Raw genomic sequence first — 14899 nt, forward strand, 5'->3', positions numbered from 1 at the left:
TAATGTTAGTTGTATCCCTGAGAGGAAGTGTCCAGTTTATAAAGGATATCTAAAACTGATATAATCTAATACAACAATCCTACAATAAATCCTACCATCGTGACATTTTATACATGTAAGAAAGTCCTCTTGGATGTTAAAAATTAAAACTATTTCTTGGTCTGCCCATCACCAGAGAACATGTCTGGAACACGACCACCACCTGCTGGATGTTGAGGGCAGGTGCAACGTATTTTGGTTGGATGCAGATGTGACAGAATCATTTGGGTCAGACGATAGTAGGCGGCTCCCAAATAGTTGAAATGTGTTTATTTATTTGTATCACAGTCATTCATTTAGTGTATTCCTGACTCAATAAATGAAATACAAAAAAAAAATCGGTCCAAATCCCTGCTTCGGGCTGTAAAGCCATTCGCCCTTAGAGCCCGAGGTTATTTATGTAACCGAATGAAAGCACGCCTTGAGAAGTCTTCATATTGAGCCTGTCCACCGCTAGATGGAGGAGTGGGGCAGAACAGCTGAGAGAATGGTCCCTTCTCCTCCAGTCGGAGGGCTGGATTTGATCCCAATTTTAGGCCGCAAGTACACTCCTCTTCTGCAGCCTTGAAGCAGACAGCCCAGTTCCTTGGACGTCATATGATAAGGCTGGAGGAGAGCCAGCGGGGCCCTCATTTGGAAAGGAGGACCTCAGTCAACGCGCGCAGTCAGGGCCCCCTTTATCTCCACAAGGCAGGGAGGCGTTTCCTTTCCCCCTCTCCCACTCCCCTTCACATACCACTCTGACTTTCTCTCTCTGTCGCTCTCTCACCCATACACTAACTACACTACAACCTGCTTCAGACGACGCCCCAGCCCCCATGAGATTTCCACTTAGGGCAGAGCCAAGTCTGCCGTGCGTCGTTTTCGCTCGAGAGGAAACAATCGGGGTCTTATTATTGTCGGGCTGCGCGCTCACGCTGCCCACGGCATCACCTCAGCAATAACAGAAGGGGTGCCAGCCAGAAGAAGAAGAGGAGGAGGAGGAAGAAGAGGCGGAGGAGAGGAGGAAGGGGTGTTAGCGTATTCCGAATTGACGCTCAGAAATAAACAGCCTGTTTGGAAGACGTCCGTGGCGGGAAGGGAAAGGGATCTGCAACTGAGTAAGTCGTGATTTACAGCGTGTGTCCTTTTTCTGTGGCTGACCTGCTTTTTGGTGGCTCGCCCAGCGGCTGGCTGTGCAGCGGCGCAATATTTACCGACAGCATCCTTATTTTAACTCGGGCTGGAGACATGGCAGAGGGATGGAGAGGGTTGGGGGGGGAAATAAATGAGTCAAATATTGGTGGTATCATTCTGCACTTATGAAATTCCTTTCTGTAAACACGGCCGCTGCACTAATATGAGGTAACAACTAGTAATCGCAAGAGGCGCAGCATCCTTCAGGGGACGTGAATTGCAAATTTAAGGTGATAAGCTCACAATAAAGTCACGCGCTGGTTTGCGGGTAAAAAAGAGAAGAAGAGGAAGACAACAAATAGCTGCATGATCATGTCACCAACAGCCCTGTTGGATGCCCAGAGGGCTGCTTTACTGTACTGCACATTGAAGCCACGATACAGCCAGGACGACAGGTGTAATCGGGACGACATGTTTACGCGAACGCCTTTGATAATGCATCATGTCCTATCGCTCTGTTTGGCGAGGAGGAGGGTTTCAGGATGTCTGCTTTTGCCTCGACGGTGAATTTCCAGCGGCGCCACCCGTGGGGTGAGGGATGCTGACTGGCTCGCGGGCTGTGGAGGAGAGTAACAGGGTATTCATGGTGTGTGTGTGTGTGCGTGTGTGTTGTGATGTGAGCGGTCTGCTCCAACATGGCGCTCATGAGCTGAAAAACCTTGGCCATTACATACTCCTGTCTGGAATTTACACTGTGCAGTCGACCAGGCGGCCGTTTTTTTCCCGTTTTTTCTGGATAGCAGAGAATGAGAGTGAGCATCCCTGACTGCTTGAGATTTAACTCAAATTAATTTCAGCTCAGGTTGCTACTAGTGATAGAGGCTGGCTCCTCTGTCCTCCCAGAGTATCATATTATCCTGTGTGTGTGTGTGTGAGAGTGTGTGTTTCATCTTTCTGTTTCTATTCCAGTCTCTGAATAGAACAATATCGTTTTATTAAGATCACAGCAGGCGACACCAGACAAAGAGTGCGCTTTTTTTGTTTGGTCTTGCATCCATTGTTTCTCTCCTGGGTCTCTGGCCTGTGAACAGACGTCACGGTTGTGCACAGCATCTTTGTTGACTAGACCACCAAGTTCATGACGATATAGAGTCCGCAAACCTAACACACCCACTGCATTTCTGAGAGAGTGAGTCCTTGAAGGACAAGACAGAGACTCTTTGTTTTAGTCATCTAGCTACAGTGACACCTGTTTGATTGACTCCCTTTTTCTTGACAGTTTCTTTCCGAGGGGAATTTAAGCAATACATCTCATCCATTTGTCATATCAGCCCAGGTGTGGATTTGATTGTTAATGTAATGTCAAAAAGGAGCAGAACCAACTAGTCCTATAAGCGAAAGTTTGCGATGTCAAGAAAAGTGCAAGGAATGATGTGTTTCGGTGCAATGATTAGATAGAAAAGTGTTCACCACTGGCAATATGTTGGGCTCTCTGTTGCCCTTTTTTGTACTGTGTTATAGCTATACTTACTTTTTAGAAATCTGGCAGAAAAAGCACAGTAATTGCACTACATGGCCTTCAAGAATCGCAAGCAAAGACTGAATTTGTTAGAATTAGGACTATCGATGATGATTACATGTTTGTTGTCTGTTCTGTCATTTTATTGTATGAGCGAGACATGTTAAGTCCCCCGTAGGCCTCAGTGAGCTGAGGGTCTATATCCGGTCGGCTGCTCTGTGTTGTGTCAGCGACTGGCAGTAGAGCTGACAGCACTTGCCCTGTCCACCCAATCATCATGCGGCATTATGACTCTGGACAGCCACATTTCTGTGTGTCAGGTTTTGTGTGCTCGTGTGTGTTCGCGTGTGTGCAGCTTTGTGTGTGCATTTTAGTCTGTCTTTGCTTGTTTGCCAGAAAAAAAGATGGATTGTGTGTGTGTGTGTGTGTGTGTTAATGGCTGTCTCCTGGCCCGGGAGGCTGGGCACCAGGGATGGATCTGTTTTCACCAATTTAGATAGAGGAAATGGGCTGGTAACCGGAAAGGTCATCCATCCTAATTTTGGACTGTCAATGAAAAATGAGGTGAAATGTGAATGAGTGACCACCTTTTCTACCAACCAACTACAGTCAAAGTGCCCAACAGAAGTCTTCAGTGAGATAACTAGGAGACAAACTGGTCATGTTGGCGTGAAAGTGTGAAACTATTGCCAAAAAGAGCACGCTCACCATAAACACAGCTCAACGGGCAAAGGACACCAAGTGACGTAAAAGTTTTGTTGCTGATATTAATGCAACAAAACGACCTAATGCTCACTTACACCACAGTAGTCAAGTCGCCCACACATGTCTTTGTATTTACAATGAATTAAATTGCTGTATGTATGTGAAAGGGCAACACATTCTCACAGCAGTAGTCACAAATTGCAATCTATTGGTTTTGTGTACAGGTACACGAATTGTGTTTTTTCGTGTCACTCGGCACAACTTCTTTTTTTCATGACGACTTTAGCAACGAAAACAAAATGTAGGTTTAAGCAGCAAAAACACTTAGTAAGGTTTAGGAAAAACATCATGGATTGGCTTAAAATAGCTATGAACAGTTAGGTTTAGGCAACAAAACCAATGAGTTAGATTTAGTAAACTGTCACAAATGTTATGTTTAGGCAACACAACATAGGGACAGGTGCTGTTGAACACCGGTCTCGTGTTAAACCAATCCACCTCTCCTCCTCCCCACCATCAGTGGTCTTTCTCGATATTAAAAACTACATCACTCTGACCGTTGCATAGTCACGTGGATGCATTGAGTCTGTGGGTCCACCATGAGAAAGGATCCCAATTGTCTTTCCGTTGGCATTGTTTTTGTGCTGAGCGACACAAAATGACAATTAGTGTCCCTGCACACAAAACCAATAGATGGATATTCGTGACAATTTCACAACCTAATGCAGGTTTAATGAAAATGCCAGGGGGTTAACGGTAACTTCTCCATTAAAAGTGACACAAAACTAATATTTTTCTGTCAACATAGTACCAAGACCGCTAATGCATGACTGCAATTTGCTAAAATTCCCGTGGCAGAAGTGGTTGGTTCAATGCCATTAGCAGAAAATGCCAGGCCTCTCCCGGGTTCACGTCCTGCCCTGAGCGAGTAGCCCCAGAGTGATTGATATTGCTAATTATCCTCAAATGACCTTACTGTCATTAAGAAACAATTCATGCAGTGGTGATGAAATCCCATCAGCATGGTAGTCGAAGATGTATGTTATGCATTACAGAAGCCCTTACGGTTACTGTTTTTACGCTCAAAGATGGTAGTGTCGGGTAAAAGAGGAAGTGGAAGTGAAAGCTTGCTCAGCAAGTGCACAGATAAGTAGTAACATCTGGGCAGATGGTAGAGTTGTGATATTTTATTTGACAATCTGCTTTGGCCTTTCTGCCTCCTTTGTTTTTTTCTCTTTCTATTAATCTCTGCCTCCTCTTTTCTTCCTGGATAGTCACTTTTTCTTTCCTTTTTTTTCGGACTACTTCTTATTACAAACCCCCCTCCTTGCTGCTTTGTCTTGACAGATAAGGCGAGAAAGGATTTGTTTTTTTTCCTCTCTCTCTTCCCAGCAGATGGTCTTTCTTCTGATAAACTGTCATTTTTAGCCACTAAGTCATTTTAATCTCAGAGGGAGATGTGCTCAGCGGTGTGTGTCTTATGCACCCCTCCCTAAAACGCTCGCGCACCCGCGCGCTCATATGACGATCACCAGTGTTGCTGCAAAGATGCTATCAAGGGCACTATTGATAAGAAATAGTTCATCCATCTGTTTGCACTGTAGATAACCTGAAACTAACACCACACACACATTTACACACATTCACATCTGGTTTAAGGGGAAAGAGGAGAATGAATAGAAGGTCTTGTCCCCTTATAAATAACACATAGTTGTTTTTTTTATGAACTCAGAAGAGATTGGACAGGGTGATATTGGACAAACATACTTAGCATTAACAATTCCTGAGCCTCTTGAGGGCCTTAAGTGGGGATTGGGATCTTGCCATAAGGGAAGGCCCCTATTTGTCCTAATGGTTCCTGCGTTAACATTGAGAGGCTGCTCCAGTAATGCAGGTCCGTAGGCTTCCGCTATCCGGATACGTAGAGTTTGCTGATTGAGCGGAGCGCACACCAGGACGCTGTCCGACAGACTGTCTGTAAACACAAAAGTAAAGCTGTCAGCAGGTAATGTTGATGCTAATCAATACTTAGAACCACCAGCCTATTTTAGCATTCTGCTTCAACTCTCTCAGCTTCTTGAAATATGTCCAAGCCTTAATAGTAACGAGACACAAAAAGGCATTTGTAGCATTTTTGTACAACATTGTTGGGATCTGCCAACATTCCTAATGTTGTATCAAAGGGGGTATTTATTCACCCAAGATGTTTTGTTGCAATGCCCATATACATGCATTCAAATGAAGGCGTGTGTTCACCATGCAGGGACACATCGTCTCTATGTCTGCCTCAGTTGTGTTTATTGTTGCTCATTCTGCCTCCCTGCCTGTTCATTGCCATTTCTCTACCTGTCCACCAGATGCCCTCAGACTTTCCCACCTGTCCCAGTCACACCCCCACATCCAGCCACTCCCTCCTGCTCTGCAGCAACCCATTTCCGGCCATTCCCATCATCTGACCCTCCCCGCCCGCCTGTTCAACTGTTCCCCATTCCACTCGTAAATCCAGTTGCTCTAGTGTTGCTGTGTCGTGAGAAGCAGTCGCAGGGAGATTGACCCTTTTTCTGGAGGATTCAAGCCTTTTTGTCAAGATTGCAAGTGATAGAGCTGCTGTTTTAGCGGCTAAACTAAGTGATAAGATTGAGTGCGAAGGGCCTTTAATGGCTGCTAAGCCGGTTTCAAAATGTCTGTTCTGAAGTGAATGGATTGCTTTGTCTTATAGCTGCAACTAATTATTTGTTTAGATGAATCCTCCCAATTATCTCCTTGATTAATCGATTCTTGATTGTGTCTATAAAATATCAGAAATCTAAACTTAAACAATTTTCAGTTTGCTATCATTCATGACAGGAAAAGGATAAAGTCCACACATTAAAGAAGAAGAAATAATAAATGTCTGTCATTTGAAAAATAATTCTTCATCAAAATGGTTGGCACTTAAATTTCAGTCAGTTGACTAATTGACGAACAACTAATTGTTGCAGCTCCACATCGTAGTACGGCTAGTGCATACGTCCCTCTCCATTGCATTGTTTTTATTATGGTCATGGACTTTTTGTGGAATCTCCTTTTCAGAGCTTTTGTTTGTTGTCTTCTAGCAGCTTTGTGATGTTGCTACACACAAGCATGCTGTTTATTACCTCTCACTTTATGTCATCTTGTCCTCCTGTGTCCAGAAGCTCAGAAACCTCTGCATCTGTTGTCTTCTGTTGTGATGCAACTTGCAAATCAGAACAGATTGTTTACCAGGTGGGGAGCTAAAAGCCATTTATATAACTCAGGCGTATTGGTTGTCGCTCCGTCCTGTTGCCCAAATTTGGATTCTCTGAGGAATGAACCGAACCCCAGGCTTTCAAACCTCCACCACAGGCCTATCTGTGACATCTGTGACTGCATCTCCATGCAGTGGCTGGAATCAAAACGGGAGCAATCGATAAAGTGTCACAAGAGCTGTAGGCTCGGCGTGCATTCCCTGGAAGTATAAAAATTAACAAGCAAACACAACGACTGAACAGATTTGAAGTGTAAAGGTTTATTGTCGTGGAAGTAATGAAGGTTGAGTGCGGTCAAGTGAAGAAATGAGGCGAGTCGTTGAGAAGGATCAAGAGAGAAGAGACGGGACTTACAGAGAGGCAGAACAAGACATGGGAGAACTGGGACAGAAGTTTTTAGTCAGGTTAGGAGCTGATAAAGAACTTAATGCAGAACCATAAAAATGGTCAAACAGCATCTGAAATCCCGTTTCCCCCACACCTTTCTGACTCTGGGCTTTACGGGGCTTCGTCCAATCACTTTTGTAACTTTTCCGAAACCAAAAGTCCGACAATCGCGGCCACTTTATAGGCAGCGATTGCTCAGGTGTGCACAGCTCACAAAGTGGGCAGGATTTGACCTCTCGAGCTCTCCTTTTCATTCTTTACACAACCACTGTCACATGATATGTGGACAAACGAGGGCAACGTTATGATTGCAGGCATGAATGTTTGCTTATCAAAGTAGCAAAAAAATAAAATGAGGTGGTGCAGACCATCCCTGTCCGAAAGTTAAACCAGATCTTTTCACCACTTTGAAACTCTGCCAGAAAACACTGATTTTACTCAATCAAATCGATTCTGTAGTCGTGGACAGTCTAACTCAGCATGTGAAAACAGTTGTTTAACCTGGGAAAGAAATATCCCTATTGATGTCACCGAGTTAACTTAGCTTGGGCACGAAGACTTTTAGTGTTAGGGTTACACACAAAGGCTGTGTACAAACCGCTGTTTACCGTAGGTGTATTATGGGTAGTCAGCGTTTCTGGAGCTTGACTAATGATAAAAACTACAGTAAAGAACTGACTGTCACTTCTTTCTGACCCCTCCATCCCACCCCACGTGTCTCAGTCTGTGTGTGGCTGCTCTTTTCGCTTCTCAACGTGGACGTTTCACACTATGTCTCTCCTCTGTACTGACAGAGCGTTATTCATCGGTGACCTCTGGGGGGTAAAAGGAGCTTTCCCCTCTGACCCCTGGAACACTAACATGTGACCTCAGCGGATTTCCTCAATTTTTTATTGGCAGTGCACTGTTTACGTTTGGCAGAATTTGTGTTGCGCCTCAGATAGAAGGATGCAGAGCTGCATGTGTGCTGACCCGGGACGATCGTGTATGTGTGTGTGTGTGTTTGTGCGTGTGTGTGTCTGTGGCCTGGGCAGAAAGGCAGGGAGAAGTAGTGTTGTCCCTGTGCTCTTTTGGCCCGAAGGAAGGAAGCTGTGGAAGTGGGGAGTAGAGAGGAGGAGAAAGAAGTGCCACTCCAACTCAGTGAGTGTGAAGGAGATTTCAGATTAGTTTCCTCTTTCAGACTCTCTTATAGTTTTCTAGGGTCTGGATCATTAAGCTCAAGAGTCATTTTCACAATCATCATTCTGAAGAGAAAACGTTTTTTTCAGTGTGTGTGACTTGACTGTATAGTGTAATTGAGTATTAGGTTGTTTTTTTGCATTAGCAACACTTGGGTGTTTTTACAGTGTTATTTTGTATGTGTCTCTACATGCTTTTTTCATTCAAGAATATTCCATCTTATTTCTACAGGTGTATAATTTTGTGTGAGTGTGTGTGGGTGTTTTTTTATTGTTATGGCAGCCTGCACAGTATCAGTTAAAAGCTCCTTGCTGTTATGAATTAACACCTGAGTGAACACATTTCCCTTTTATACGGCAAGAAGGGCTCTGTAGAAATAGGTTATTAGATGCTGCATGCCAGTATTGTATAACTGGAACCATTCGAGGCTACTTTTAAGGGTATTTGTTGTCATTTGTTATGTGATATGAACAGTGTGAAATGAGTGTGATTCTCCCAGTGTCATTCATCTTTTTTTCTGTTACTACTTGGCTACTTGTCTTGTCTTCATAACATACCTGTTACTATGACTCTAAGTTGTTGCCTCTCTATTCTCTGATTGGTGAACGAGACGGTTTCTAACTGGCCAACAAGCTTCCAACAGTTCTTTGAGTATGTGGTGCTAGGACTTTCCTTTTACGGTGATATTTTATATGTTTGCCATAGTCAACTTATAAAAATAATACTTCCTCCGCCTGTCTGTGGCTTTGGCCCTAAGCCTCTTCATTCATACAGATTCATAATCTTGAAAAACATGTCATGAAAATATACTTTTTTACTTAAAAACAAAATAAAAAACCATCTTGACTTTTTTTGTTGACATTACTCAAAGTTGTGGATTTAATGGGGGCTATTTTCAGCAGCGGATTCGTTGCTCTATTGGGCTTTTAAGGCAGCGGGATGGTGTTTTTGGGGGTTGATTTAAAGCAAACTACACTGTCCAAGTTTATCTTAATGAAGGGACATGTTAACATCAACATTGTGACTTATTAATGTTGAGCATATTTTTTTCAACAGTGAAGGTCATTGGAACAGAAAAATAAGGGCTTTAACACACGATGCTTCCTTGATCATTTTATCTTTCTTTTTGGTCCCATGAGATTTGTTGACAATAACAGAAATATGGAACATCACAAGACTCGTCCTTTCATAACTCTCCTTGTGAAAATGATTATATTCTTGTTTATTTTTTCATGTTTTTGTTATTTATCATTCTGTTTCATCCCATATGGTTGCAACATTGTGCTGGGTCAATTGTTTACTATCTGATGAAGCACAGATGCAAGAAAACGAGCTCTAAAAAAAATCTGCTCATCTGAGTATGTGTGAGTGTGGGAGGCAGGATCAGAATCAGTCCAATTCAAGGCTGTTGTGGTGTTTGATTAAGTTAATCCTAGAGTAGCTGTGATGAGACCAGTGTAATCTGCCCCGACAGATAGACGCATGTGGATGGCCCGTGGCTGTCCCAGAGTCACACAGTGTGACTGGTCTCATGTACAGATCAGTACAGCGTGTACTTGCTGACTTTTTTTCTTCCAGACTGTGTAGCGGAAATAATGAATACAATGTTTCTTAATCGACTTTTCAGAACACATTATGCAATTGGATGTAACATACTTGGTTCCTTTACAAAAAACAAACTTTTAAAAGTTTCAGCAAGGACAATCATTTTGCAAAACCATTTCTTCTCACCTTGGAGGAGGGTTTTTAAATCCATGTTGGGCTTTAGGTCATCATGACATCCCCAAACAAAGACGCTCAGCAGGATTATCATTCATTGAGCGCCTTGGACATTAAGGTAATCACTTTTAGGGCATTTCAGTCCAGATAGAGAGTGTGTAAAGTGACTGCTGGTGCCAGAGGACTGTGATGCTATTAGAAGAGGATGCTGGTGCTCTATGCAGGCAGATAATGTGTTCCTGGAAATGCTACAGCAGCAGTGCACTCAACAGGGAATAGGGCTGGTCATTAGTCCGTTTTCCTGACTTCTTCTGCCCTGCACCGGCCTTGAGATATCAACAAAAAACATCCCTAGTTTTAGTTTGTTGTTTGTATGTAGACTGCCAGCTAAGATGGCTTTGTCCCTCAGTCCTGTTGACCTGTATCCTGTCTCAATATGTTTCTGCTGGCCTGTCTGTGAGTGACTGCCAGCCTCCCTAGATGTCTTCCTTTCTCGGTCAGAAAATGTAATTACTCTTCTAACCAATGCCGCAAAGATGCTTGTCTTTGAGTCTGCTTTCCTTTCTCCTTGTTTGTCCATAATTTATGAGGGAGGCAGCAAGACAAAGGCCCACGATGTTCCGACAAGGTGGACATATTTTTTTTCCAACACATCTTTAAAAATTCATTACAGCTGTAGCCCAGAGGTTAGAGAAGCACTGCTAGCATTCAAATTTAGGTTTGAATGGTAGGACAAGCTTTGAAGGTCTGAGCACTTAACTCTGTCGGTCCAGTGGACATCTGTTGTTAACTTTGGCACGAACTGGGTAGTTTTGATCATAACTCACAGAGACACACAGCAGATTTTCCACTGTTTTTGAGCGGTGATTGCTTTGAGATAGACTGTTTTATGTTTAGGCATTGGTATTGAATCTCTGTAGCACCAAAACTGTCAGATTGTTTAGTCTCGCAAACTTCTTTTTTTGAGCAGATAATTCCTTATTTGATTCTCACTTTTGATTTGACAAAGTAGTCTTAACTCAATGTCAACTAACTGAATTAAACAAAATGTTTTCATCTTCATCAGTTGTCATGAGATGACTCAGCTGTGATCTGTGGAACTAGTCAGGAGATAGCAGCTAAAACAGGTGATAGCTCTGGAAAAAGCTAGTAAGTGGACCTTCAGTTAACCATGTCCCAAAATCAGGGAAGAACTTTCTTTTTGTTGATTTTTGACTATTTTATTTAGCCAAATATCTCATATAATGGCATTGTGTCAATACTAAATTTAACACCAGTGGATATTAGAAGTTTGTCTTATTTTCTTAAAAATGGTTGAAGAAAAACATGTCAATAGTCTTCAAAGTAAATACAATTAAACAACACCCAGCTCCAGTTAGATGCTCATAAATGCCGATGGGCTTTGCAACAGGATTTTGTTTAATTACACTGACAAATTAGTAGCAGGACAATGTTATGTTATGTTGACTGAAGACTTTTGTTTATGTATAATTCACATACAAATACATCTATATAAATATGTATTCCCTGTTATTATGAAATAGAATCAAGTGTTCAAAAATCACAAATGAGACGGTAAAGAGGTTCTGTTGAACTGAAAGAAAAAGTAAGAGCCCTGTGACATTTATTTTGTCTCGGATGTACGTAACTCTCATGTTGGGACGTTTTATATGCAAGCTGTCACCAATAAACTTTTGAGTTGCGTGCCCGGATTGGGATTCGCTCACGTGTGCCCTGCATTTTCCACATCTGATGTTTCCAACAGACGTAATTAAAATAATGTAAAAACACGTCATAGCTACGCTGTGGGTGTGTTCTGCCTCGTCTCAGCTGATGCTCACAGTGACCTCTCGGGGGCCAGGATGGGCAGCCGGCGGTTCCAGGTCCCCTTCATACCACTGATGAACTGAATCAGATGCTCAGTCGGCTAACTGCCCTGCTTCCACCGCAACCCGAGGGCTGGGAAGGGACGAAAATGATGGGAGAAAATAAGTTATAAAACACTGTCGACAAACAGCATAAACAGTACCTGGATGAAGCTCATCACAACATATTGTATTATTGATTCATTTACAGTGCTGGCTTCCCTTATTCAGCCTCTTTTACCCAGCGCATCTCCAGATGTTTTTTTTAATTCTTCCTGTTTGTGCTGGATCAGTGCTAAAGGCGAAAAACAAATTAAAAGAATATGTGAACAAGACAGTAGTGTGTGTGTGTGTGGGGGGGGGGGTGATCAGATGATTGTGGTTTCCCCCATGTGATGGTGATGTGGTTTGGTAGAAGAGCAGAGATCAGTGGGGTGTTTGAATGAGTGTGCTGGGAGTGTGTGCATGAATTGTCCATGTTACAGAGTGGCCTCCCATGATAAACCCCTGAGGTTTTTGTGAGCCGTACAGCTACATGTGATTCGATGGTGGGCTCACATGCATGACCGAAAATGTATGCCTCTTTATGCTTTAAGAGGAGCCAGTGTTGTTGCCTTGCATTCTTTTGTGAGGGTAGCAATGTGACCGACCCTACAGCAAGGGGACAGATAGAAACAATTTTCTCTGTTGACATGTTCACAATTCAAGCTTTGTTCGTATTACTTTGGGAAATGATGCAAGCAAACTCACAGTAACAGTGGGTGTCCTGGCCACTCATCAGGAGGAGTGACACGATCAAACGGTTTTAACACCTTTTATTGGCGGTGGAGAGGGGTGGGTGGGGAGTTGTGTAGTTGTGTCATCGTTGTTTTGTAAGAGTTTGGTTTGAACCAGTGCAGAGAAATCAGAATCCCATATGCCTTGTGATACAGTTTCAGTTCGGGCTGGAAAAGGCACACGGCTGTTAAGATGCTGCAGCCGCTTGGTGTGCTTCATCAACCGCCATCCGATCTGTAGAAAGAGCGTCTTCTTGGGGCTACATTGCTTTACACATTCAAGTCACACACTGTAATGTTCATAGAGGCTCTTGCTACTGTATCATGACAACATAATTAAATCTATGTTAAGGTAACACGTCATCCCTTATTATTTTATGTCAGTCATTCATTCTATATATTCATTATGGATTGTTTTGTATTTGATTTCTCGAGTTATCGATGGATCTTCTGGTCTATAAAATGCCAGAAAACTGTTAAAAAAAAGAAAGACAACCTCTCCAAGGTCTCTTACAGTCCGAAACCCAAAGATCTGCAGTTTTTTTCAATTGGTCGATAATCAAAATTGTCAAATTAATTTACTGCTGATCAATTAATAGATTAATCAAGTAATTGTTTTAGATCTAATCTTAATCTTAATTGAAGTGGATTTAATTTGAAAAAGAAATTCATTTTTGCCAGCTAACAATTCTCATGTTGAATGAGGAAAGGTTATATAGTATTATACGCTTATAGTATCCCTTTAAAAACACACAGCCTTTACTGAGGGGGACTATGACTTTGGGATCTGCCCAGTAAATACCCCCCTCCAACGTCGAAATGAAAATAACACACATTTTAAATGAATTCCTACACAACACAAGTGCATATTGGGTCATCATATATAGGAATGTCATCTCAGATGATATGCCATTCCCTATTATATATACATCTTCTCTTTTTATGACGTTATAAAGTCAGCTATTAACCACAGGAAAGAAACTACAACTTAATGCAAGACATGTGATTTTTTAAGGGAGCCTGATATATAGCTTTTTCCCGTCTCAGTCGACCAACCAGTCCTCTTGCTACTCTAGCCTCAGCTGTGCTTCTGTCCATCTTCCAACCCGGAGCTCTGGTCTGGAACCTATTAGAGCAGGAATCTCCAGCAGTGTCCTGCTAGCGCATTAGCATGCCTTCACTGACTCTCCCTGACAGGAAGGAGACACTGATTTAGCGCGAGCAGACACATATTTAACCTCAGTCACCGGGAAGTCTTTGGAAGGTAAATGGCTGGTCATGTCATGTCTGATGACGGTGGTCATGTGTGGTTAAATCTCTCTCTCTCTCTCTCTCTCTCTCTCTCTCTCTCTCTCTCTCTCTCCTTCAGGATGGCTGAGGTGTCCCAAGAGGAGAAACTCCAGGCCATCGCTGTAAGTTATTTGTATACGTCTCTTCCTTTCTCTCTTGTACACACACACACACACACACACACACACACACACATACAGAGTGCACGTTAGGACACAGTGATGGCTGTAGAAACAGCAAATCATTGCTGCTTGTCAGGATCTGACCGCCCGTCTTAATGACTCAACCTTTTAGATCCCATATCCCTCAACCATTAGAGGACACAGAAAGCTAATGCAGCGTCTCTCAGCATCTCTCTTCCCTGTGTCCCGCTCTATTGGTCTTTCATCACTTCGGCCTGTTTCATCCTCTCTCTCTTTGTCTTTTCAGACACACAATATCTAGGTTCTCTGTATAATTATGTTTGTTGAGAGATACACGTTTTCACAAAGCATTCAGAATTAATGGCAGACAAAGTTACTGAAGCACGTTTACATTTGGTTTGTTCTGAGCGGTTTTAGAAAATCATTACACAGATATTTACGCAGTGATTTATTCTGAATTTGCAGAAACGTCAAAACTTTGAAATGTCCCCCAAAAGAAATAAAGGTACTTCATCTAGTATGATGAATAAAGATTCTATTATCAACATCAGGATCACAAAACACCAACTTCAATATCAATTCAATTCTCAACATTTCAGACATTTCCCCAAAAATTGACATGACATACGGAGTGAATGGTATGTGCCTTTAAATAAAGAGCACATACGGTAACTGTACACCAACTTCCCTCTCATTCACTCTTACTTTTCAGACACACTAAGCAATAAACATTGACTGACACATAATGTACTCAGTCATCAAAAGTTACCATTAAATCATCTGCACTACACAAAGGCGGGGTATCTTTTGATGTCGATCAGATCCATGAGTTTCAGTTCTAATGCGTGTGTGTGTGTGTGTGTGTGTGTGTGTGTGTGTGTGTGTGTGTGTG

General features: G+C 42.6%; 1 protein-coding gene across 1 annotated transcript in view; it reads left to right on the forward strand.

Annotated features, from left to right (window-relative positions):
- Positions 1 to 498: 498 nt before the first annotated feature.
- The window catches only part of palm1b (paralemmin 1b), a 23027-nt gene continuing 8626 nt past the window's right edge, over positions 499 to 14899 (forward strand). Inside the window, exons 1-2 of the mRNA XM_031847549.1 lie at positions 499 to 1139; positions 13944 to 13986. Coding sequence (XP_031703409.1) covers positions 13945 to 13986 — 42 coding nt within the window. The 5' untranslated portion in view covers positions 499 to 1139; position 13944. The remainder of the gene's footprint in view (positions 1140 to 13943; positions 13987 to 14899) is intronic.

The sequence above is a fragment of the Anarrhichthys ocellatus genome, unplaced genomic scaffold (assembly GCF_004355925.1).
Source record: "Anarrhichthys ocellatus isolate YVR2014 unplaced genomic scaffold, GSC_Weel_1.0 scaffold7, whole genome shotgun sequence".
NCBI lineage: Eukaryota > Metazoa > Chordata > Actinopteri > Perciformes > Anarhichadidae > Anarrhichthys > Anarrhichthys ocellatus.